A 27,322-nucleotide genomic window follows, 5' to 3' on the forward strand; every position below is an offset into this window, starting at 1 on the left:
TACCATTAAGTCAAAATTCAATAGTAATTCATTCAAAATCCAATTTAAACAGTTATCTTTGAAAGTCCTTTTTGATATAGAAATTTATATTGATGGGTGAGCTTAGATCCGTAAGAACATTCCATATGGCAGACGTTGATGATGTAAAAGCTTCCGTCAAAACCTGCTCCACCTGCTTACCGGAAGAAATGTTAATTTGCTTAAACAAGAAAGAGAATACTGTTTAACATGTACTGAGAACAAAAGGAAAATAGGGAGACACTTAATCGCCTCTATTAATGAGTACATTACATACAACACAAGGACCACGAAACATGCTTTTTCTTTTTTGTTTTTGGGTCCAAATGCTGGGCTAGACAATAGAGTACACACGAGACTTGGAACCTGTTTAGATTTGTGTTAAAAGAGGTTAAAAAGTACTTTTAGTACATGAAAATGAAGCTTTTTCTAGATATAAAAATGCAGTCCCAAACAGGGACTTACTTTTCCAATAATAACAGGCTTTGATAATTTACAAAATGAATCAAAAAGAATATATCATTATTAGCTTGCAAATTGTAGATGATTTTCAACGCTGTGCCCAAGGGAGATGAGGCCACCAAAAGCGAGACATGTCAGAAAGCTGGATCAAAACCCCTTGCAGTATAGACATGAAAATGGCCAATTACGTCTTCAGGAAACTCCCAGTAAAGCCAGCGCTTCAAAGGACAACCACCTGAAAGTGGAGCTCAACTTGTAAATATGATGATCGAAAGAAATGCTTACCAATTAAACCGTGTATCAGATTGTGACAAACCAAACATTGAATGCCAATTTTGATTTATTCATCTAAAAATAAAATAAATAAATAAATAAAAACAAAAACAAGAGAAGTCACGATTTGCCATGACATGCTCATTGTAAAGAAATCAACTCTCCCTGTCCAAGTGGATTTGAACAATTTCTGCAAAAAATATTTTCACGGGCAACTTGGCCAAGATAACAACTAATTGAAATAATCACAACTTCTAGTGTTTTACTACAGGTTGTATAAAGATGCACTGATCCATAAAATAGAAGCTGGTACAACCAATAGTAATACTGCAAAAGAAAAAAAATATGTAAATAAAAAAAAAAAAAAAGATTAAAAAAAAGAGGTAAATGTAGAATAAATCCCTGAGCCGACGCTCAATTTGAAAATGATCCCTCACTTTCTAATTTTAAACATTTTACTCAACTTTTTCACGTTTTTGAATTGGGTCCTTCCGTCCATTTTAAATCCAATTTTGTTAACTCCATTTGGTCACGTCAGTGTTGACAACTAAGTCTAAAAACAACGCCGTTTCAATATTTTCTTATTTTAAAATAATAAAATAAATAAAAAAGAAAAATAAATAAATAATTTTTTTTTTTTTTTTTATATATATATATAAAAAAAAGAAGTGGCTCAGCTACACTCCTTGGCCACCATGGGGGTGGCAATGGCCAAAAAAAAAAAAAAAAAAAAAAAAAGATAGGTTTTGACCATTGGGGGTGGCACCCCTGATGCCAAAAATAAAAAATAAAAATAATGGGTTTTAGCCCTTAGAGGTGACCGAACCACCCCCAAGGTGGTTCGGTCACCCCCTAGGACAAAACCCTCTAAATTTTTTTAGTGGTTGTCCATGGGGTGGTTTGGCCACCCCCATGGGCCAAACCTTCTAAAAATTTTTTAGGGTTTGCCCATGGGAGTGATTCCGCCACCTCCAAGGGCCAAAACCCATCATTTTTTTTTTTTCCATGGGGGGTGGCTCAACCACCCACTTCTTTTTTTCTTTTTCTTTTTCTTTTTTTTTAAAAAAAAAAAAAATTATTTTTTTAAAAAATTATTAATAAAATAAGAAAATATTGAAACGGCGTCGATTTTTAGGCTTAGTTGTCGATGCTAATGTAGCCAAACGGTGACTCAACCAAATGAAGGTAACAAAATTGGATGGAAAATGGACAGAATGACCAAATTCAAAAACGCGAAAAAGTTTAGGAGTAAATGTTTAAAATTAAAAAGTAAGTAACTATTTTCAAATTGTGAGTCGACTTAGAGATTTATTATACATTTACCCTATAAAAAATAGGATATCCCATAGGTCATCCAATTTGAAAGATAATCATGATAACTAATTATTAAATGAGAAACAAAAGCAGCTGTCCAAAGATATAAACAATGTGTTGAAAAATAAAGACTTAAATCTCCTCAAAAGTCCTTTCACAGTGCTCAAAACTTTTATCATTCGTTTTTCTTCATAGACGCCACAAAAGGCACTAAGGCAATATCTTCTATCATCATCATAATATGTGATATTTCATGTGCATTATACCCCTGGTGACGTGGCTTTTTTCATCTAAAGCATACTGCAAGCTAAAATCAATTCAGACCCAGAACCTTTTTCGTACAAGCAGATTCGGGTTTATTCGTGTATGAAAGTCCTTACCCCAACCCACTGATACCAAGACACAGGAAACAAGCTCACACATGAGCGTGAATATTGAAAACAATATACACACAGAGTGACACATACCCATGTAATTGTTATGGGAAACCCCGATTGAACTCCTGAAGGAAGTGCTAAGCACTGCTATTTCATCTAAAATGTCAAAAGCAAACTTTGGCCATCTAGATATTCTATGGCCCTTTTCCTGATAGCTTCTCTATGGCATTTTTTCAAGACTACTGAGATGTAATCAAATCTGATCTCAAGTAGGTTTTCCTGGATTTCTGTGCTCATAAGCTATTTTGAGAAAAGCCTTAATGCTTCCTTCATTGCTTTAATTCCGAAGAAAGCTGGGGCGATCGATATCTTTGACTTTCGGCCTATTAGTCTTATCAGTAGGGTTTATAAGATCATCACTAAAGTTCTTGCTAATAGAATGAGTCCTGTTATGGAGAATATCATCTCTAAGCCTTAGAACGCTTTTGTTAAAGGAAGGCAAATTCTGGATTCGGTTCTTATAGCTAGTGAATGTTTGGCAAGTCGTCTCAAGTTCGTCGATCCTGGGTTACTTTGCAAGCTGGATATTGCAAGGGCTTTTGACCATGTCAACTAGAATTTCCTTTTGTACATGATGAGAATATGTGGTTTCGGGGAGAAATTGTGCTCTTAGATAGCACATTGCATATCTTCGGTTCGCTTCTCCATTTTGGTAAATGGCACTCTCCAACTGGCTTTTTCAATAGCTCTTGTGGGTTGAGGCAGGGTGATCCACTATCTCATTTTCTTTTCATTATAATCATGGAGGCTTTGAGCAAAATGATCACTTCTACTGTTGATAAAGGTTTTCTCAAAGGTTCTAGGCCTCCAGTCGTAAATATCTCACACTTGTTCACGGATGATACTTTGATCTTTTGTGAGGCCAACCCTAATCATCTCCGCCATCTCCAAGTTCTACTCTTATTTTTCGAAGCTGTTTCTGGTTTAAAGGTTAATCTGGCTAAGTCTGTTTTGGTTCTTATGGGTAATGTGGACAACATGGTTGAGTTGACTGGCATCCTAGGTTGTGGGACTTCCTCTCTGCCCCTAAAGTATCTTGGTATTCCACTAAGGGCTTCTTACAAGGCAAAGTCGATTTGGGATGTCATTATGAAAAAGATGGAGCGTCGGTTGGCCAGTTGGAAATGAATGCATCTTTCCAAAGGGCAGGGTCACTCTTATTAAGAGCACACTTTTCAACCTACCTACGTACTTTTTGTCCCTCTTCCCCATCCCTCCTAGTGTGGCCAATCGCATTGAGAACCTTCAACGTGACTTTCTATGAGGAGCGATTGGTGAAGAATTCAAATATACCTTGTTAACTGGGCTAAAGTTTGCTCTTTGATCTCTGCGGGAGGATTGGGTATCCGTAACTTAAGAATGTTCAACCGCGCTCTAGAAAGGTAAATGGTTCTGGCGCTTTGGTATTGAGAGAGATGCTTGGTGGAGAATTGTGGTGGTATCCAAATTTGGCTGTTTACGGGACAAATAGTGCTCCCATGTTCCCGCAGGAGCTATTGGGGTGGGATTATGGAAGAATGTTAGAAAAGGTTGGGAAACTTTTTCAAGCTACACCAAAATCGAAGTGGGGGATGGGACCAGGATTAGCTTTTGGCACGATCTATGGGTTGAGGATATGACTCTCAAGGTAGCTTTTTCAGCTCTGTTTCGTATAGCCGCTGCGAAGAACGCTTCTGTTGCAAATAACCTAGAGCTTTTAGGTGGTTCCAACCATTGGGACGTGAGCTTTGCTAGAGAAGCTCATGTTTGGAAGGTGGATGTTTTTGCTTCTTTCTTCTAGATGTTGCATTCAGTTATAGTTTGAAGAGGCGGCGAAGACAAGCTTTGGTGAGTCCCTTCTAAAAAAGGCCTATTCAAGGTCAAGTCTCTTTTTCACTCCTTGACTTGTCCTATAGGTACTCGCTTTCCATGGAAGTGTGTGGCGGACCCAAGCCCCCTCAAGGGCGGCCTTCTTTTCGTGGTCGGTGGCTCTTGGGAAGATCCTCAGCTTGGACAATCTCAGGAAGCGCCATGTTATCGTGATAAACAGATGCTGCATGTGCAAGAAGACGGAGGAGTTTGTGGACCATCTTCTTCTCCATTGTGATGTAGCTTCTGCTATATCATATTCTCTTTTCAATTGCTTTGGATTGTCTTGGGTTATGCGACGACGGGTTATCAGTGTGGAAAATGGCGTCCGCTTGCCACTTTTGGTGCTTATGTAGGGAAAGAAATAACCGGAGCTTTAAGGATGTGGAGAAGACCTCTGAGGAACTTTTATGCTCCTTCTATGACACTTTGTATCTTTGGACTACGGCTTATGTGTTCCCCTTTTCTTTTAACTTTCTTGATTTCCTTACTCGTTTCTCTAGTTAGGCGTTTTCTTTTGTATACTCCCAATATACAAAGGAGTGCCTCACGCTTTTAATGAGATTGGCTTAATGCTTATCAAAAAATTCCTGCACCCCAGTACGTCACTAATCTTCTCAACTCTTCCACCACAAACATTTGCCAAGACCACAAGTGAAGAATTCCTTACCAAGTTTCGCTCATATCCATCATAAGTACAGGATGCTGTTTATCCCAATAATAATTCCCTCAATAAACAAACCATAAAACACCATTACACTCCTTATCTCACAATTTATCTTTCCTGGCTACTCTACCATATGTCACCATGAAATTTGTAACATGTAACAGCACCAATCCATGGGTAACATCTCCCAAAACCATTCTTGATACCAAGATCAAAAACACTTGAATAGAGCACCTATGTAGGACCCACTCAACTATCACATCCCCAGAATCTTATGTTCGTCAAAATCAAGAAACATTTGCTTGGATAGTTTCAACACAAGACGTTTCTTAAATTCCTGTCCATAGAACATTATTATTTCTACAGATTCTAGAAAGATAAATACCACCAAAAATCATATAAAGTGGAATATATAGCAAGGCTTCATTATAAAATTACGAGTCATAAATATGCATGCAAGACAAGATCATATTTAACACAACCTGAAACCCGCACCGACGCTTTCTATGACATCAAACCACCCTATGATCAAGGTAAAACACTTCTAAATTAGTAAATGCGTACTCCAATTTCACCACATTTGTTTTTTTGAAAGCACCAGAAGAAGGCAAGTATATATTTTTCAAAGAAAAAAGTAAATACAAGTATGTCTTGTTTAATAACCCACAAGCACTGAGAATATGAGCAGTTGAATTCCACAAAGTCCATTCTGAAAGAATTGTCTAAAAAATGGGCCAGAGACTCCACATAATCCTGTATGTGTCATGTCAGTTCTGCAACATAAAGGGATGTGTTTCGATGGGCTTTTTCTGGTGTTTATGGTCCTGAATATTACAGAGCTGGAGGAGGCTTGTGGGAAGAATTTTCTGGAATTCTGTCCATTTCAGAGGTCCCTTGGAGTGTGGAAGAGGACTTTGATGTTGTCTGATTCCCTATGAGAGATTTGGGTGTGCCGACTTTCTTCTTTAATCTCAATTTTTTCTGATTTTATCTTAGAACTTGGATTGGTTGATTTTCCTTCAGAAGAGTGTTCACATGATCAAATACCCATGCCCACAGTCAATGTCACAAATTGATAAATTTCCTGCTTCATTAGATTGTGAGAAGCATTTCCCAGATGTTCAGAGACAACTTCCTCAACAACTCTCCGATCATTATCCATGATATTGGACTGTACTGGGTTGCATTAGGGAAGGGAACTTTCAGGTTTCAGAATATGTGATTCAAATCAGAAGGCTTTGTCAACAAGGTGCAACATTGGTGTAATGGTTATAGGAATGTGTATTCTGAAGAGTAGGGAGGAGACAGCAGGTTGATAACATGCATTATTCATTGACTCCGACGCAAATGATTGGTTGCAGAGACCTTTCGACGGTTATCTCCTTCCTGTTGTGATTTCTGGCATTGGTGTCTATTTGTTTCTCATCTTTGGTTTCTACAATGGGGTATTCAAGTTGTTTTTTCGATAAAGTTGGCACGTCTCGACAGTTCTCTTTCCTGTTGTTATTTTTGGCCTCGACATCTTTTTGTTTCTCATCTTTGGTATTTTGCAATGGGGTATTCGAGTTGTTTTTCTTTGAAGCTAAGGCTTTCGATTGTTCGATAGAGGAGGGTCTCGCAATGTTGCGAAATTTGGAAAAGAGTAGGGGTGTCTCTCGAGCTGTCTTCTTGGGTAAGGTCATCGCGTGGCTTTCGGCCGCCATGGAGGCATTGATTCAAGGGGAGGAACTGAGGGCGTTTGTGAAGTCTTCTAGGGTTGGCAGTAGAGCGTTCATTGCACAGACAGGTTCAAACATTCAGGGGGCTCTGGCGGAATAGGTGGTGGTGGTGGTCGGCGTCACTTCATCTTCATTCTGAAGGGACAAGGGAAGGTTTTAATAAATTGTGCCTTTGAGTTGCCAAAGTTGTTAGCTTTCTTTGAGTCATCCTTCGGCGCTAGGTCTTTGTCTAGCCAAGTGTATAACATTGGTGTTCAGACATTCGGTATGGGTGGTCTTACTTCGGTGGTAGCGAAGCAGTCGACTAGGGCTACAAGTAGGTCGGATGCAGAGGCTCCAATGGGGTAGAGGTCGATTCCGTCAAGTGTCACCATGTGCACAAGCAATACTGGAATTTCAAATGGCAAAGAGCAGAGAGGCTGGGGTGTTAGCAACAAGGACACTATCAGCACGAAGGTCCTTGAGGGTGATATGGGAGTGACCCAGAGTTTCACGCATTGGGGAATTCGATGGTTTTGCTAAAAGAGAAATTTTGTCAAACTAGAGGGGGGCCAGGGTGTTTTTGGGCCTGAGAGAGCTGCAGGCCACATGAAGAGTGTTAGTGATGCGTGAAGTCTCGGGCCAAGTTCGTCTTTTAGAGCCCAGCGCATCTCAACCCAGGAGTTCAGGTGCAATAGCTTCTTCTGTGGGCTTGGGCACAAGCTCTTCTACTCAACCCAGCGGGCTCAAGGAGACGAGGCCCAACTCTAAGGGGCAGACCCTTTCTAACTTGCCAATGGGCTTCAGCATGCCTAATCCTTCTTGAGTGGCCAAACCTGCTAGGATGAATTCTAAAAGTCTAGGCCCGTTTACACCACATGCGGCCAAGATTCCAAACCAACGTCAACCAAGCTCGAAGAGACTCTTAAGTGGAAAATACGATCGAGCGCAAGGGACTCATGCTTAGGTCTAGGTGAGGATGCGGATTTGGGTTGCCCCTCCACTCAGCCAGCTGACTCTCCAGTGGTTTCGCCGTTGACTCTTGCTAAAAGAGAAATTTGGACATTCCATTGTCAAACTAGAGGGGGGCCAGGGTGTTTTTGGGCCTGAGAGAGCTGCCGGCCACATGAAGACTGTTAGTGATGAGTGAAGTCTCAGGCCAAGTTTGTCTTTTAGAGCCCAATGTATCTCAACTCAGGAGTTCGGGTGCAAAAGCTTCTTCTGTGGGCTTGGACGTGGGCTCTTCTACTCAACCAGCGGGCTCAAGGAGACGAGTCCCAGCTCTAAGGGGTGGGCCCTTTCTACCTTGCTAGCGGGCTTGGGCACGCCTAATCCTTCTTGAGTGGCCAAACCTGCTAGGATGAATTCAAAAGGTCTAGGCCCATTTACGCCACATGCGGCCAAGATTCCAAACCAGTGTCGACCCAAGTTCGAAGAGACTCTTAAGTGGAAAATACGATTGAGCGCAAGGGACTCATGCTCAAGCCTAGTTGAGGATGTGGATTTGGGTCTTGGAGTTTAGAGATGGGAAGAGAGTGTCGATTCCAGGTTTGAATCCTGGGGTCCTTTTCCCTCCTTTGGACAAGAATAAGGGGAAAGCAGTGGCGCTGGAAAGGAATTAGAGGTTGTGCGGTCATCCCTGTTGGTAAGTAGTGAAGCTGGGACTTCCCTGACCAGCTGCAGTGAGTACAAGATGCCTGCTCTATCAGAATTGGTTCTCTACTTGAGGGAAGAGCCTAGGAACAGCAAGCCATTGAATGTCCATCCCCTTGTTATTGAAGAGCCAGTTTTGCTTGCTTCAAATTATTTAGATTGGGTGCTTCAAAAGGTTAAGAGCTTCTGTCACGTTGTGGGGATGTCTCATTGCATTTGGTAGTTCTCCATCGACTTCTCTCTTTACCCCTTTGCATATATTCCTAAATGGCAGGCAAAGTCTTATAGTGGACATGGCGGCCAAAGTCTTGTTCACTGCCATTGAAGCAAGTCAAAATCAATATGGTTCAGACAATCCCTCTAGTTCTCTATCTAAGTTAGAGAACAAGAGGCACCATGAGTTAAAGAGGTTAGCCTGTTCTATCAATTATGGCCTTAACAGAGGTCAATCTAGTAGAGGCAAAGGTAAGGGGAGGGGTCCTATTGTTTCTTTATGAAGCCTAAGATTCTGTCTAGGAATGTACGAGGGTTGAATGAGAGGGATAAGGGGTTGAGGGTAAGGAATCTCCATAAGGAATGGAAGGCTAATATTGTTTGTTTACAAGAAACTTAACTAGAGCTAGAGTCTAGGTGTGTTGTGCACATCGTTTGGGGTTATCATCATGTGGATTGGTGTTTTCTGGGTTCGAGAGGGACTTTTGGAGGGATCTTGTTAATGTGGGATAAGAAGGTGGTGGAGAAAATTGAGTGTGTGGGGGCATTTTCTGTTGCTTGCTCTTTTAGAAGTGTAGATAATGGTTTCGAGTCGGCTTTCGCAGGTGTTTATGGTCCTAAAGTTGACAATGACAAAAGAGTGCTCTAGAATGAATTGGCCGGATTGATGAGCAGGTGGAATTTATTGGGGGTGATTTCATCATCACCCACTACTCGAGTGAGAGATCTAGTGACACCCATTCTTCCCCAACTATGTCGGAGTTTTCTAAGTTCATCTTTGAACAAGGTCTTATGGATATCCCTCTTGTCAGGCGGTCTAATAATTGACAAGTTTCTTCTCTCTCCTGATTGGGAAGCCCAGTTTCCTGATGTTTCTCAGAAGGGGCTCCCTAGACTTCTTTCGGACCACTTTCCGTTATTGCTTGATTGTGGTGTAGTTGCAAGAAGCAATGTACTTTAAGTTTGAGAATATCTAGTTAAAGTCAAAGGGTTTCATGGAAAAAAGTGAAACAACGGTGGATGTCTTATAGTTTTCAAGGTTCCCCTAGTTTTGTCCTAGTGCACAAACTAAAAGCTTAGCAAGTCGACTTGAAGAAATGGAATGAGGAGGAATTTGGCAATGTCGAGAAGCGAAAGGGTTTTAGGCAAACTTCGTGATCTTGATGTTATTGGAGAAGAAAGATCTTTATCTGATGTTGAAAAGGTGAGATGGGCTAAGATTACTAGTGACCTAGAAAGGATGTCCTTGGAAGAAGTGTGTGCGAGACAAATATAGAGGGCACTTTGGCCAAGTGAGTGAGACAAGAATACTAATTTTTTCCACCGAGTGGCCAATTCTATCAGAAGGAGCAACACCGTTGAATAAGAGATCACATTCTACAATTTTACACTCACCTTTATTCAAAACAATTCAGTTGGCAGCCTAAGTTCGATGGTCTTCATTTTGATTCTATTGGTGCTAATGAGACTTTGTGGATGGAATGAGATTTAGAGGAGAGCGAGATCTTTGAGGTTGTGAAGGCTGTGACGGTGATAAGGCCCCGAGCTCTGATGGTTTTTCCTTGGCCTTATAAAAGACTTGTCATGAGGTTCTTAAAGAAGATCTCATGAATGTTTATCATGAGATTCATGCTCGAGGTAAGTTTGAAAGAAGCCTCAATCCCACTTTTATTGCCCTTATTCCCAAGAAAGTCGGGGTGGTGGATATTAAGGAGTTTCATCCTATTAGCCTGATGGGTGGCATCTATAAATTTTTTTTTTGATAAGTAAGAAAAACTTTATTAAAAAGTGAAAAGCACCCCTAAGTACACAGGAAGTATACACAGGAACCCAGCTAGCCCACAGAAGAGAACCCACAAGGACCTACGCACACGCAATACCCAAAGCCCAAAATCCAGAAGAAACTCCCATAAAACTACAAAAGAAGCCCCCACCCAAAAAACATGAAAAAACCCCCCCAAAACCCTAAACCCGAAATACAAGCAAAACCCAAAATATAGAGGGAAAAACCCAAGAACAACAATCCTCAAAAGATCCCAAGCAAAACGAAAAGCCCGAGGAACGACCCACAAACCAACCCAATCATACAACTCTACAACATAAGGTTCTTTCCTTTCCTACTCCTAGCGGAAGGCTTAGCGTCGCCATAGTTGATAAGAGCTATGCAGATTCAGAAGCTCACTCTTGCCTTTGGACTTTTGGTGCGATATAATCTTATCACGCTGAAATTCTTCTTCCATGGCATCCCAAATTGCCGATGCCTCCTCCCCAAAAGCACCCTCTGACGCCCAATCCAAAGGCAAAACATCCCAAAAATCAACGTCCTCCCTCCCAAACCACAATCTCCCCATTATGATCAAAACCAATCGGCCAATTCTAAGATTGGGAGAATCCATTACCCTCAACAGGTGAAGAACTTGAGCAACCTCTAGGAGGGGAGGAAGGCCCGACTATCCCTCCATCAAAGACCTTTCGAGGTGAAGAGGAAGTGGTTGGCAAATCCAAGCGAGGATTGAGAAACCCCTTTCTAAGAAAGTCCTTCTTCACTGGAGGCTCAACAACCTTTTTCGCTAAAGGCTCTGCAACTGAAGCCTTATTAACAGCTAAGTCGGCGACCATCCTCGAGGCTTTCAGGGAATCTGAAAATAGCACATCATTCCACTTCAACGAAACCCCTTCCTTGAGTACCCTCGCCTTCCTGATATAACTCTGAAAAGGCTTAAAAACTACTGAGGGAGAAGAGCACAGCTTCTCCCCCAACTCAGTTGCTCCAGAGGAAGGAGAGGCCGTGAGTTGAGAGATTGCCAGAGAAGCACCGAGAGGCTTAGAGGCAGTGACCCGGCTAGGATCCACCTTCAAGCTGCTAGACCCTCCCCCTAAAGAGGAAGACCGAACCGGAAAAGCCCCTGGAACTGCCGGTGATGAGGTCGCCGTCTCCGGCCGAAGAGATGGCACCGGAAAGGCAAAAGACGCCCCCCTGGAACTGCTATACTCTTCCCCGACGAAACAGCCTCCAAACCCCTAGGAGGACGAACCAGAGAGAACCCAGAAGAAGACGAACCAACCGAAAGAGCCCCTGGAACTACCGACGATGAGGGCTCCTGCCGAGACGGCGTCGGAAAAGGAAGCGTCCCTGGTTCGGTCGCCGTATGTGCTTTAGGTTTCAGCAGGAGTCGGGCCAAGCGAAAACCAGAACGTTTTTGACCCAGGCCAGACCCGACAAGCCGGCCCAAACAATTCCTAATAGCCCGACCCAAGACCACTTTCAAACCGTTGACCAGCTTGCTCCACATGCGCATCATAGTACATTCAAAATTCGAATTTGAACGTGGGGGAGGCTTCTTGCCAAGCGAATCAAGAGACCGGTCTTTAACCAACGGATCATGTGGGCAACCCACCGTCGAGCTCAAGACTTGCTCTGCATAAGTCAGTGCTGGGTGGGAATCAAGAGCACCCGGCTCCTCCAACGAAACCCTCAACCCGGAACGAAGATCCCCCACAAAGGGCAACTTTTTCACGGCAGAGGTTGGAACCGAGCACAACACCTCCACAAAGGACGACCCCGTCCACTTTGAAGCCAAGCCCACGCTTGGCCCTAGCACCTTCGCATCCTTTTTAATCGACGAAGACGAGGAGCCTTGCCCGCTACCCACCGTAGCAGAGAGGAAGTTGACAGCCTTACGCAACTCGCCGGAGAATTTCTGCCATCCCCACCCTCCACGACCCTCAGGGATGATAATGAAACCTTTCCGACCGCCCAAACCAAATACTGTCGCCTCTAAGAAGCGTCCAGTTCTGTTCCCACCCCTCCCAGCAATCAGAATTTTCGAGCCTTCTCGGAAAGACTTGACAAATTCTTGATCTTCCGAAATACCCATCAGCACCCCCAACGCCGACGCTAACTAATCAGAGCACTGAGCACTCAATATGACCTCATCCAAAAAAAAATTTCTCTTCTCCACCACCCTTAGTACCGACGCCCCATCCAAAACCATGATTGCAAAAGACTTCGCCTCCATAGAAAATTTCTTCTCCATCTCTCTACACCCCCAAAAAACAGACGTCCAAACCAGAATGTTCACATCACCAAGACAAAGATACACCCAACCAAAGTAGCACCGACTGGCTTCCCTAAGAGAAACACACCCCACAAAGCCTGCAAACCGAAACTCGAACCCCCAAAAGGCAAGAAAGCTGCTAGAAAAGAGAGAGAAGGCGAGAGGAATCGAAAGAGGAACAACCCCTAGCTAGACGCACTCTCACGTGCCGACGCTAGAGCATAGAGGAAGAGGCGAGAGCAGGCTTCCAACTACACCATAGATAATTAAATAATCATGGACATGATAGCAAAACTTTTGCGTCTATAAAATTATCTCTAAAGTCTTAGCTGACAAGCTGAATGCAGTGTTGGTGAGGATCATTTCTAGGTCTCAATACTTTTATGAGGGGGAAATAGATTTTAGACTCTGTCTTTATTGCAAATGAATGGCTTGACAGTAGAGTTAGATCAAGGGTATCAGGCATGCTTTGCAAATTAGACCCAGAGAGGGCTTATGATCACGTTAATTGGGATTTCCAGTTGTATCTGCTCATGAGATGTGGAGGGAGAAATTGTGTGATTGGATAGCACATTGCATCTCTACAGTACATTTTTTTGTATTGATTAACGGGACTCCATCCGATTATTTTGATAGCTCTTGTGGCCTGAGACAGGGGATCCTCTTTCCTCTTTCTTGTTCATCATTGTCATGGACGCTCCGAGTAGAATGTTGTCTACCACTGTGGATACGAGGCTTCTATCAGGTTTTTCGATGGGGTCTAGAAATAATGACAAGCTCCTAGTGTCTCATCTATTATTTGTGGATGATACCCTAATTTTTTGTGAGGCAAGTCCTGATCATCTCCATTATTTGTGTATCTATTCTAATGCTTTTAAGCTGTCTCGAGGTTGAAAATTAACTTGGACAAATTAGAGTTCATCCATGTAGGTGGCATGGAAGATGTTGGAGACTTAGCTAGTATTCTTGGTTGTAGGATGTCCTCTTTGCCTATGAAGTACCTGAGTCTTCTATTGGGGGCTTTGTTTCAGGCAAGATCTATCTAGGATAGCATTATTGAAAAGATGGAACATTGTTTGGCGGGTTGGAAGAGGCTTTATTTACCCAAGAGTGGTGAGATCACTTTGAACAAAAGCAATCTTTCCAATTTGCCTACTTATTTCTTTGTCCCTCTTCCTAATCCCAACTGGAGTTGCTAACTACATCGATAAACTTCAGTGGGATTTCTTGTGGGGTGGAGTCGGAGATGAGTTCAAATTCCATCTTGTCAGTTGGTTGAAGATTTGAACTCTTATTCCTTCAGGCGGGTTCGGGGTTAGAAACTTGCTTTTGTTTAACCAAGCTCTCTTGGATAAATGATTATGGCGCTATGTCATGGAGAGGGAAGAATTATGGATGTCGGTGGTGGAAGTTAAATATGGTAGCATGTGGGAAGGTTGGTGTTCCAATGAGGCTTTTGGGTCCTACAGGGTTAGGGACTTAGGGTGTGGAAAAACATTAAGAAGGGGGTTGGGGGGGGGCTTTTCTCTAGTTTTGTGAGATATAAGGTGGGAAATGGGGCTAAGGTCAGGTTCTAGCTTGATGTGTTGTGAGGTGATCAGACCTTAACAGCAGCTTTCTCGGTGTAGTTTAGTATTGCTCACTTTAAGGAGGCATCGGTGACTTGATCTTGTGCAGTTTTCTAACATCACTTTACAATGGAATATCACCTTTATCAGATCAATGCATGATTGGAAGGTAGATGTGGTCTCATTGTTCTTTAATTTCTTGTACACTCTTAGGTTGCAACAAGAGGAGGATGCTTTCGCCGTTGTCGTTGTCTCCTCCGGTGAAGGTCTAAACGTTATTTTGGAAGATGGATTATTTGAGTTGGTTTTGCGTCAAGTCTAAAGCCTTTGAGCTTTCAATGCCTGAAGGGGGGGTCCTTTTTGCGATTGGCTTGAGAGAAGACATGGGTTAGCCAGTGTTATGGTGGTTGGGAAATATAGCGTAGCTTGCTTAAAGAAAGCGGTCGAGAAAATGGTAAGCTTGGTGGTGGACTCTGCTTTTACTGATTCTACGAGGAAGGGAAGCTGGGCTTTCTTTGCTAAGAAAGGCTCAAACAAAGCAAGCCGGTTCTTGGAGATGGCAAAAGAAGCAGTGGGTGGTCGGCATGGGATTATTATAGTCCCGGTAGGGTGTGAATTGCGGGAATGGAAGATGCTCGCCAATTGGTTGGGAAAGGTGGTGGCCGTTTTTGAGTCCTCTCTCGACAAGGTCCATGGCATGCTTCCAAAGCGCTATACAGGGGTTCTTGGTGCCTCTTCGTCAGGCCCCATGGGAAAGGAGTTGTTTTTCGGTGGTAAGGGTGCAACCCATTCCGGTGGCAAAGGGTCTTTCGTGGAATGGAGTATTGTCATTTGCAGAGGTGGTTAGCATAGTGAAGACGGTGATAGAGCATTTCCTTGGTCTGTTGGACAAGAAGAATCTTGTTGCAGATGGTTCCTTTGGTCAGAAGTTAAAACCCAAGGCTCAAGTTACAGCTCCTTGCCCTTTTCGTGTTGAAAAAAGTGAGATGAACTTTTAGGAAGGAAAGGGGAAGGATGTCGCAGCTCGTTTTGGAGCGTTGTTGACATGGAGAGGCAATTAGAAAAAATTAAGATGGAGGTTGATCGGGCTCTTCTGTCCCTCTATGCTTCTAATAAAATTGAGTTACTTATCAAAATAGTTGGAAAAGGAAGCCTAAATTATTTAGGAGCAAAGACAGAATAATGTAGTGCATACATACCTCATCAATGGATGTAATGCAGAAGAAAATTTGTAGAGACAATGGGTTGTAAACCTGGAAAGAGAAACATATAAATGTCAAACACACATGAAAGCACAATGCAGACCAGGTAAGACCAATCATCCTAGATACCAAATTTATTAAAATCACTACACAAATATGAATAGATTAAAAATTGAAAAATTCAAATTCATTGTTGTCATTCAACTGAAAGGAGCAATCATACAATAACTTTTTTTGATAAGTAATTCAATCACTTTAAAAAGTACAGAGGGGTGCAACCCTATTACATAGGAAGTATATCCTAGTACATAGAAACTACACAAGAGAAATCCCTATTAGGGAAAAAATTAAAAGTCCAAAAAATCAGAAAAACTATAAAATTACAGACTATTATACGCCGGTATCCATGTACAAAGGGATTTGAACATAATATTTTTTTAGCTCTACCACAAAATTTCTCGATCTTCAAAGCTCCTTCATTCCGATCTTTACAAATACACCACATTGAGCAAAAAGGGGCCAACGGCCAAACTTTCAAAATATTACAACTTCCCCTTTGAACTCTCCAACAAACTAACAACTCGTGTTTCCTTCTAGGCATAACCCAATCAAAACCGAAAAGATGGAAAAGCGAACTTCATAATTCTCGTGCCACTTCACAGTGAAGAAAAAAGTGATCAATGGACTCCCCACTCTTCTTGCATATACGACATCAATCCACCATTATGACATTCTTCTTCTAAAAGATTATCCAAAGCCAAGATTTTCTCTTATGTTGTTGTCCACGCAAAGAATGCCTCTTGAAGGAGCCTTAACTCTCCAAATACTCTTCCATGGAAAAGGACAACTAACAGGAATTAATAACACATGATAAAAGGACCACCCTTCAAACTTTCACCTCTTGGACAGGATCCAACATATTTTATCCTCACCTCCTTGCCTCAATATGAAAGAATACAACGATAGAATACAATAGTTCAAAGAAAGAAGAGACAAAATCCACCTCCCAAACATGCACTAGTCTCGTAAAAAATATTCCATTGAAGAATTCCATTACAAAGCTACATATGATCTGACACCCACGCGTCCTTAGAACATGCAATACTAAACAAGTCTAGAAAGATGTCTTGAAAGGGTGGTCCCCACACCACAAAAATCATGCCAAAACCTGATCTTGGTCCCCATCTCCCACTCAAATCTAACAAAACTAGAGAACTCCACACCCCCTCCTTATATATTGCCACACTCCCACTCCGAAGAGCCCCGCTACCTCCTTGGAACCCAACCTTCCCTCAAGCTGTCATATTTAATTTCTACCACCGATCTCCACAAAGCTTCCCTCTTTGTAGCGTTACAACATAACCATTTTTCCAGAAGAGCTAGATTAAACTAAATCGGTTGCTCAAACCCACCCCCCAACCCAAACCACCTAATTTCAATGAAGAACAAATTCTCGACCAATTAACTAAATGGAATTTAAACTCATCACCAATTCCACCCCATAAAAAGTCCCTAGTTTTTCAAGAGGAGCAGCCACACCTACAGGAATAAGGAAGAGAGACAAATAATAAGTAGGAAATTAGAAAGAGTGTTTTTTATCATATTCAATCCACCTCCCTTAAGACAGATAAAGCCTCTTCCAACCATCCAAACAACATTCAATTTTTCAACAATACCATTCCAAATAAAAAAAAATTTGATAAGTAAACAATACCATTCCAAATAAAATTATCCTTATAAGAAGCTCCCAAGGGAAGACCCAAATAATTCATCGGCAAAGATGCCACTCTACAACCAAGAATACTAGCCAAACCTTCTACGTCAACCCCAAAATTAATTAATTTAGGCAAAACTAGCTCTCATTTAGGCAAATTAATCTTCAACCCAAAACCACTTTAAAACATAAGAATAGACATCGCAAATGACGAATTTGTTCACAATTTGCCTCACAAAAAATCATAGTATCATCCGCAAACAATAGATGCAATAAATTACTAATAATTAACTTACTCCTAAATAAATCTCACTAAATATAATTGAATATGGTCATACACATATAATTACTTTAAAAAAAAAAATGGACTGCCACTACTTATCCACGAAAAGAGAAAAAGAAAAGGAAAAATAAAAGTGGGTTGCTACTTGCTACCTTAAAATTCTCAAGGGACAGCGAAACAATGTCAAAGGACAGAAAAACAAATGACAAGAGCGGAATGCTCGACTGTTTGAAGATGTAGAGACTTCTATGGTGGAGCTACGGAAGCGGTTGCTCAATACATTATATTTTTGGATAGCGGCCCATCACAGTTTGAGTGTTTTTACTTATGTAGAATTTTTAAATTTATTCTCTGTTCGTCCCTTTTAGGGGTTCTCTTGTATACTTCCCGTGTATAAGGTTGCGCCCCTTTGCGCTTTTTAATAAATTGCAATTACGTATCAAAAAAAAAAAGAAATCTACATGGAACATGTAGTACGTAGATGAAGCAAAGCCGACAGCACTAGATTTAAGAATAAATTTTTAAGTAATTACTGCAAAAATTGGCAGGTCTACATCACAGTAGCTGCTTCACATCCTAATCACACTAGGACAAATAAAGAACAGCCAATAAATTGGATTACTTGTATAAATATTCCATAGAAGGGCCATAAATTCTCTTGGACCTATCAAAAAGGTTTGTTTCTCATCCAACAATTTTTTTTTTTTAATAACTGGGGTATCTAGGGCTTCATCCCTACTAGATCCTCGAGATACCGTGCAAAACGCTCCCTCCACACAGGTCAGGTAAAGCTCGAGCTTTCACCCGCAAGTGTGGCCCCAAAGAATTATTTACACTAAGGGGGGGGGGGGGGGGGGGGGGGGGGGACCTGATGTTTCATGAGGCACCAGAGTCAAATGACTTACCACTTGAGCCAACCTATTGGGGTTCATCTTGCAACTATTCATGAATCAAAATGATTGCACTTAAGGTTCTCTAATTAATTGGAAGCATTATTTTCAGCAACCAAACAACTGATAATGCATTTCAATATAGAAGTTCTAGTCTTAGAAATTCCAGACTCACATGAGTTGATGTTTCTTGTGATTATTTACATGCAGTATAACACAAAACTCAGCTTCAACAAACAGCATATATTCTACCCTTCAAAACTAACATTTTACAAATAATGCCCCTAGATAGATTATCCCTTGCTTCTAGGAGATTCCTTTGCTTTAAAGGCAATGTCCATTCTTAATTATGTACTTCAATTTCACCTTAATTGATATTGAAATTACGTTTCATATCCCTTGCTCCAAATTTTGACAAAACATGACTACAGAAACTTGCAACCAAGAAGAGAACCATAATAACAGCTATGATATGGGAGGGAAAAAGACCAGTACTGCAAGTAGCACCCCATCAGTCAAAATTTGCCCGTCAAAACAGCAAGTAAACATCAAAAGCACAGAATATTTTCCAAATAGCTTTTTCTTTTTAATTTTCGATCTGTAAATATAAAATTCAGCCGCCCATATGGTATAGAAGTTATGACCTTACTGTCCACCCTTACTAGTGGACAGTAAACATTTAGCCCAATGACCATTTGCACTATCATCCAAATAGCTTCCATGGTACAACTACAAAGAGAACTTTTTTCTCAGCATTGAAGCGAGGACCCACCAGAAAAAGAATAGAGAAGAAATGTAACGGCATAAAACACCAGGTCAATCATGATCCAAGTAGTTCTTTACCAAATGCTACTGACAAGATGAACTAACATCAACCTACCAGTTACTTATCAAAAAAAAAAAACATCAACCTACCAGTTTGATTGTACACACACAAGCACGCATGTGGGGAGAGAGAGAGTGAGGGAGAGGTGTTTTCTATGGTGCAACAAACAAAAGGGCCAAAAAAAAAAAAAACAGAATTTCATATAAAAATAGTAAATCACTTACTTGACCAATAAATCTGCATCTCCACTGCTGAACATGCCTTCTCAATGAAAGGATACCTCACGCAATGAATAAGCCTCACTTAATTCTTGGCTGCTTTTCCTCTAAAAGATACAATACATGGATAGGAATCTATTGATTGAAAATATACTTCTCCTCGATCCAAAACCCACTCACAAAACCTATGGAGGTAAAAAGAAATTTCCATTGCATGAGCAAAAGCCTGTATCTTTTTGTCCCTGCCCCCAAGGTAAAAGCCTGTATCTCTTGCAATTTACTCCTATTGCTTTACAGATTTATACTTGTGAGTGTTTGTAGTTCCTAATACAATGACCAACTTGGCTTCACACAACTCCTAACGGCGCGATCACAATTTGGATGGGGGTTGCCTAAGAAAACCTTACTAGCCATGGACAAACAAGCGTGAGAGAGGAAGAGGTGTTTTATGTGGGCTTGACAAAAGGGCCAAAAGAGGAAGAGAACAAAAAAAATAAAAGAATTAACATTTAGAAAAAAGAGGCCTTCAGATTGACAAATCACTTACTTGACCAAGAAACTCATTCTGAATCTCCACTGCTGAACATGTCTCGTTAATGGAAGGATACCTTATACAATGAATAAGCTTCACATTCTTGGCTGCTTGTCTTCTAAAAGTTATGAGACACAGATAGGAATCTACTTATTAGAAAATAAGCTTCTCCTCAAACCAAACCCCACACACAGAACCTATGGAGACGAAAGGAAATTTCCAATGCATGAGTACAAGCCTCCCTTTTTGTCTCCACCCCCCCCCCCCAAAAAAAAAAAAAACCAATACCAAAGAGAGAGAGAGAGAGAGAGGGTTAAAAAGCCTGCAACTTTTCCAATTTACGCCAGTTGCTTTACAGATCCATGCTTGCAAGTGCTCATAGTTCCTAGTACAATGACAAAATATTTCTGCACACCACTCCTACTCAGGAGGAGCCATAAACTGGAATCTCGCACTCCAGAGAAGAAGGGGGGGGAAAAGCACACCTTACTAGCCATGACAAAAACGAGAGAGAGAGAGAGAGAGAGAGAGAGAGAGAGAGAGATCTAGATTCCTTTTTAGAAAGGTAATAATGATGTAATGATCTACATACTGACTTCACATAACTAGACAATTCCAAAGCCCAAATGTTACCGAGATTTTTCTAACAGCTGGATCAGAACCTAGCCAGAGCTGACGATAGAAACTTCAAAGGATGTGATTTGAGGAAGAAATAATTGAGAAGTGTTTTGGATTTTCAAGAGTTCTAAAAAATGTAAAATTGAGAATTAATTTGGTGGGGGTGACATTTGAAAAGGTGTTATACGTGGGGTCCAAAAATAAAAATTCTTTGGTAAAATGTTGGGAAGTGTTTTTAAAAAAATAAAAAATTACCCCAAAATAAAAGAAAAACCATTCCAGTTTACACTCCACAGTGGTGGCCACCTAGTAGCAGCCACCGCGGGGCCACCCAACAGATTGGTGGGTTGAGAAAATGTTTGATTTTAGTGTTGTGTTTTGAGAAAAGTTGTGGTTTGTTTTGAAAAGTGTGTTAGTGGTGGGAGCCACATCTGAAGATCCATTTGAATAACTAATACCTGAGAAGAGTTTTGAGTGTTTGATAAGCAAAAACAGTTTTTAAAAAGTTTTCCAAACAGACCCTGAGCTTTTTCTTGAAGAAGCAGCACGGTTAACTAAAATCAAACATTTTCTTCTCTTCATGCCTTAAGAAGTCAACAGAGCTAATAAACAAATCAAAATATCTAGAGATAGAAGAGCAGTAAACAGAACTGTAGCCTAAGTACACATACATGTCCACACCTATGGAACTATAACGACAGAAGTGCTGACTGCCAGAAGTGGTATGGTGAATACCAGCAGATACTGGCTATCACTTTAAAATCTACACCAATGGCAATAATAAAAGTATAGAATTAATTAATTTGTTACTATGTCATACTTTTCATTACTCTAGGGAATGCTTTGCGGTTCCGTGCATTGGTATCACTAATATAATTTGCGTATTGCAAATATTTATGGTAGTAGAGAACTTTGTCTTTATAGGTAATAAATGTCTTTGAAAGAATGAAAGAGTGCACCCAAGGTACATGGGTGGTACACAAAAGAAATGCTAAAAACCAAAACAAAAACAAACAAAAAAAAAAAATAATATTCTAAAATTACAAAGGTCTAGGGAATCCACAAAGAAGGGTGATAGTAAGTTACTAGTAGACATCAACCACTCAAACAGCAACCTCTCAATTGCAGAGCTAATAAAAAAAACACCTAAATCTATGTTTTTCCCAGTTACAGATGACTATATGGAAATTATTTTTTATCAGTACTCTCTAGGACTATATTTTCACTAGCCAACAGAAAAAGTTCCACCAATTGGTATTATTAATACAATTTGTTCTATCTTTTTTATACATTCAAAACATATCTGATTGAGAATACATATCAACATCCTCTTCAAATATAACAAAAAATAAATTGCGTACTTTGAAGCTAGTAGTAATTGTACATGCACCCAAATAATAAAATTACTGACCACAACATTAAGAACAAGACTACCTCACAAAACCCAAACTCTATCAAAGGTATTAATCACAAGAAGTGCACAATGTTATGTGATTACCAGTTTCATGCAGTTGACCAGAATAGTTGAAACAAGGCTTTAATTAGAGATAGGTGAAATTTAGAGTTGGTGAGTTTTAGGATCTATTATTCATTTTTTTTTATAAGTAATCTAATTATCATTAAAAGCATAAGGTTTCCCAGGTACACAGGAAATATACAAAAGAAAACACCTAGCTTTTATACATTATGAAAGAATAAAACTCCAAAACTACTACTGAAGTGTTTTTATCTAAAACTATTAGCCGTCACTTTCACTTGCCTCCATGAAATTTTCAATGAATCAACAAATAGCATTCTAGAGGTTTTGTGTCACTTAGCAGTCAACCAAAATCTAATTACCATGGATTGGAAACTTAATTGCGTATGGCCATAGATATGTAAAATGCTGAGGATAAATGGATAATATGCAAATGCAGGAGTATAGTCGCATGTATAAAAAATGCAATGTCTAATCACTGCACAACACTATAAAAATATTAACAGGTTGTGGGGGAATGTGGGGAGTGTTTAAGTGCCACAATGGAGTACACAACAGGCCTAGCCTTTACCATACCCATAACCTCCTTTAAGACCTAACCATGATGATCGCATGGATTGATCAGCGGTTCCTGGTCCCAGCTCCGAGGAACTTTATAAGACCTTTGCTACAATATGATATAAGAAAAGCAACCTACTTTATCTGGATGTCTGCCAAAAGTAGTGTACTACAGAACAACTTTCCCAAAGTCAGTTGCTGTATTGGTTATTAATGACCTTAATTTTCTTCCTTATTCAAAGGAATATTAAAAATAAAGGAAGAAAGAAAAGCATTCCTCTTATAGGGAATAGCTTTCCAATGTAAGGACTTGCTGTAAAACTTGGACACATCCTTAAGACAGAATAATCAACTACCTTATATCAAAGTGGGCGCATTGTAAATTACCCATACAAAGAATAATGAAATATAAATAAATCACATTGAAACACATTAACAGATAGAGAAGTAGGTTGGAAGATTTGCATCAAGACACCAAAATAAAAATACCATACTGCACCATCAAGCTAATGTGAAATGTCAATTTTTCAGTACAATTTCAACAATAACTAAAAACCCAAATATATAAGCAAATGTCCAAGATTTATCATGAAACAACACTTCAATCCCAGACCTAAGTATCTAATAAGTAGCAGGCCAAGATACCAGTTAGAACACAGCTTGGCATGATAGCGTAGAGAAAAAGTCTATCTGTGTCCTTGAGTTCGTTGCATTTCATAGGCACTCCAGGAACCAGGAGTGGGCCCATAATGAGGGAAATTTTCTGCAGCAGCCTGTACCTGCAAGTTGTGAGGAAAGAACAACATATGCAATCTTTAGAAAGAAGACATACAAACTGAAGAACTTATCAAAAAAAAAAAACATACAAACAGAAGATGCAGGTCATTCACATTCACTTATATATAGACAATAAAGATATGCAACCACACAGACAAACACATAGAACAAGTATTAAATAGAAAAACTTACTGGATTCAAGCCATAGCTCATAGGATAAAGATTTCCGGCATAACCTGCTTCCGGATTGCCATAATTCACATTGTAGCCTGTCCCTGCATAGAACAGAGATGAAAGATAAAACCATAAATAATTAAATAAACAACCTTCAACAATCGTTATGAAATCAAGCTCTAAGAGGAATTATATCAGCATATTGCCATTAATGCATATTCACTAACAAAAAAAAAATAGAGGAAGAATTAAATAATCAAAAACCCTTGACTCATTTTTTTTGATAAGTTGCAGATGGCAACCAGAATCCGACCAGTTCGACTGGGCCAGAGTCTCATCACATTAATGCCCCAACACTAGTTACAGGCTTGCGTTAATGCCCCATCACATTAATGCCCCAAAAACCCTTGACTCATTAATCACTTACCAACAGAAGCAACTCATTATATCAATTTGTTGAAGTGGTTTGCAACTTTTTCTTTTAATTTCAACATCTTACATCATGTGTTGACTCACTTGAACCTCACTCAAGCCACTCTGAAACCAACACGAGTTTCATAAAAGTAGATGCAAATATAGCAACATGCTGCCACATAATTTTATTCAAATGAAAAGTATATCAAACCCAGAAAGGCTAGTCAAGCATCACATAAAGCCCTGTAAACTGAGTTTTTTTTTTCCTTTCTTTTTTTTTTTTTTTTTTCTTGGAAGCCTTTTTTATATATATATATATAAGTAATCGAAATATCATTAAAAATGCATACGGCCCCCTCAAGTACACAGGAAGTATGCAAGATAAAACACCTAGCTAGTATGAGCAAAAAGTTTCTTTTTTTTTTACAAAAAAAAATAAATAAATAAATAAATTTGCCTAGAAGCATAAAACCCGGTAAACTAAAGAGTCATCAGTTTAATTAAAAATTTCCCAAAACTTCCAAAGATAGTTTGACCATCATTTTCTTGGTATGAATTGAACAAAAAAGTAAAGAACAGGAAAACGTTTTGAACCTAGGAATACCGTGATTGCTTCCAGTGCACATAGATTTTGACATACGACGAAGAAAATGTGAAGTTTCAAAATAGTGTTGCTCACAGCTCCCTACACCTCAAGGGTTATCCTCAGACTTTTCAACTATACAATTCATTGCTCTTCGGGAGAGTTTTGACTATGGTGTTTCTCTATGCTTGTTAGTCTTTATTCTCCCTTCTCCATTCCCTATTTGGCTACTGACTTCAATAAGTTCACATTTCTTATCTTCAGTGAGAGGGGCGCGCAGGGGAGGGGGGGAGGAAAGGCGGAGCCATCTTTGTATTCAAACCAAATTTTCAACCAGATAAATCTCAGAGCAGTTGCATACCCGGATTCCCAACAGCAGCAGCAGCACGAGCTCTCTTCTCTGCATTAGCAATCTCTGCACGAAGCTTCTCCAACTCTCGAGCCATTGAGAGCAACTTTTTCTCCATCAACTGACCATGTTCATAATTCTCTGCATATCCTTTCTTCTCATACTCAATGGCAGCTCTAAATGCCAACAAAAGAACATAGAAAAAAAATCATCAGAAATGAACAGAAGCATAATAGGAACATAAACTAAATATCAGACAAGAAAAAATAATAATTTAATGTCAACTAATACTTTGCACGCTGCAACTCCTGCTTCATAGTCTCAATTTCCGCCCTTAAAGCTGGCGCCTGTTGCAAATCTGCTGAAAGTCTAGCCAAATCTTGTGTCATTGCTTGTCCCTGACCTGCTAGCTCCTGCCTTGCAACACTAAGCTCTTTAATATCAGCACGAACTTGAAGAAGCTCAGCACGCATAGCCTCCACCCCACGAAGATCCACCTCCAAATGAACAGACTTCTCATACAATTCTCTCATCTGACCATCCTTCTCTGCCCGAAAGGAATCTGCAAAGTGACCCATTCTTTGCAACTCATGCTGGGTAGCTTCCAGTTCCTGCTTAAGAGCAACATGGGTAGCAGCTAGCCTCTGGTTATCGACTAAGAGCCCCTGAATGTCTTGATACTGAGCATCAAGACCCTCCTGAATTATTGCAGGATGAGGAGGTAGAGGTCTGGGACCACCCATTCCGAACTGCGATTCTCTCATCTCCTCGAGTAGAGCTGGATGGGGTATTGGTCCAACGCCTCTGCCGAATGGCTGTTCATGGACCGCAGGGGGTAGTCCAGCATGAGGTGGTCCGCGATTTCTTCCAGACATTATTCCTCTCAAGAGCTAAGAGTTAAACTTTCCAATTGATGGACCTGAATAACACTTCGAAATTTCAGTCAACTTGGAGATCTATTTACTAAAAACTAAACCAAAAACAAAAAATTTACAAACGGATAAATGAGCAGAATTGAAATTAAATCTTGCAATGATAAGATTTCATTTATAAGGCAAGGAACAGAGAGAGAGAGAGAGAGAGAGAGAGAGAGAGAGAGAGAGAACAAAATAAAATCCTCAACTGAACTCAGCTAAACAACTATGTAATGGACCCCATAGATGAATAACAAGAAAGGTTTCTGAGCCTTCGTTTGTTTCCACAGAAAAAATACCCGGGAAAATTTGATCCAAGAAATACATATTTTCAGGCCTAAACTTCATAATAACATAATAACAATCCTACTCCAACGTTATTGAAAAATTATGAAATAGAACAAAATAAAAGATAAAAGTAAAACTTCGGAGAACCCAAAGCCCTAAACGTCCGTTTGGTGGCCAAGAAAAGTGCGGAAACGAAAAGAAAATCGCAATTACATTTCAAATTTCAGGTATTCCATAATTTGCGACAGCAGGAAAACTAAAGAAGAAACTGAAGGTAGTTCCACTAGTCCAAACCAAAGCACAACATCAAACACGAAAGACAAAACACCATTATCTTTTCTTTTCTTTTCCTCCGTTTTCTCAGCAGCCAAACGGAAACTTTCCAACTCCATGAATTGAGCACAAATAGCGGTAAAAAGAAAAACATACCTTTGATACGTGAAGGGTTTGGAGTCGTCGGTGGATTGAGAATTTGAGAGAGTCAGAGAGAGTTCATGCCGCAGTACGATTGGAAAACCTAAGCCCACTAATGCTGTCGCAAGATAATAAAAGAATCTTCGAAAATAGGTTAACGAAAAAGAGTTCTCAGCAACTTGATCAAAGAGGAGCAGACGGACCACGTTAATTATAAATTTAAGGGTAAAAATGTTTATTTTTAGGGGTAAAAATGTTGATTCCGATGTTCCTAATAGAAATTCTGGATTCACCACGCATAATCCACGTATCACTTTTAGTTATACAAGATTAAATAATACGGTATTACAATATGCAAATTTAAATATATTAAAATTTTAATTGTTACATAATTCACTGTTATCAGCTATAAATTATCATTATTTCAAAGAATAATCAAGATTTTAATTACCAAAAAAAAAAAAAAAAAAGAGAAAGTAGATGTAGTTAGATATATGGCTTTGAGATGATAGTAAAAAAAAATAGCATAATCTAAAGGTTCTAAACTTACCAAATTTAAAGCAACGTCGTTATAATGAATTTAATTTTATATATATAAAATGAATATGGATGCGGTTAATAACCGCATATGCATACTCTAAAACCAATATCCACATGCACGTAGGCGGATATTGTTTTTGTTAACCACATCTACATATGCAGATAGCTAATGTGGCCGGTTATTATTCATTCTCATTTTCACCCCTACTATTACATCGGACCAGGCTTAATATTTTTTGGATTAACTTCACGAAATGGTACCGAACTATCAACGTTTTTGACGGAAGGGTACCAAATTAGCGAAACTCTCGAATCGGAGTATCTATCTATCAAAAATCCTCAC

At 39.9% G+C, this 27,322-nt stretch overlaps 1 protein-coding gene across 4 annotated transcripts; it reads right to left on the reverse strand.

Moving 5' to 3' along the window:
* Positions 1 to 241: 241 nt before the first annotated feature.
* Positions 242 to 26,628, reverse strand: LOC133875788 (protein FLX-like 1). 4 transcript variants are annotated; one of them, XR_009901487.1, is made up of 8 exons: positions 26,455 to 26,628; positions 25,115 to 25,742; positions 24,836 to 24,999; positions 23,496 to 23,578; positions 23,172 to 23,305; positions 15,408 to 15,461; positions 5,502 to 5,541; positions 242 to 715 (listed from the first exon to the last, which is right to left on the reverse strand). XR_009901487.1 is itself a non-coding variant. In XM_062314027.1 (6 exons), exons 2-5 carry the CDS (start codon positions 25,696 to 25,698, stop codon positions 23,213 to 23,215), a joined length of 924 nt encoding a protein of 307 aa, XP_062170011.1. In that variant the 5' UTR covers positions 25,699 to 25,742; positions 26,455 to 26,628; the 3' UTR covers positions 242 to 715; positions 23,172 to 23,212. The 4 variants fall into 4 exon arrangements, 2 of the variants coding, with proteins under 2 accessions (XP_062170011.1, XP_062170010.1); XR_009901486.1 differs by lacking the exon at positions 5,502 to 5,541; XM_062314027.1 differs by lacking the exons at positions 5,502 to 5,541; positions 15,408 to 15,461.
* Positions 26,629 to 27,322: the final 694 nt, after the last annotated feature.

Source organism: Alnus glutinosa, chromosome 8 (genome assembly GCF_958979055.1).
Source record: "Alnus glutinosa chromosome 8, dhAlnGlut1.1, whole genome shotgun sequence".
Taxonomy (NCBI): domain Eukaryota; kingdom Viridiplantae; phylum Streptophyta; class Magnoliopsida; order Fagales; family Betulaceae; genus Alnus; species Alnus glutinosa.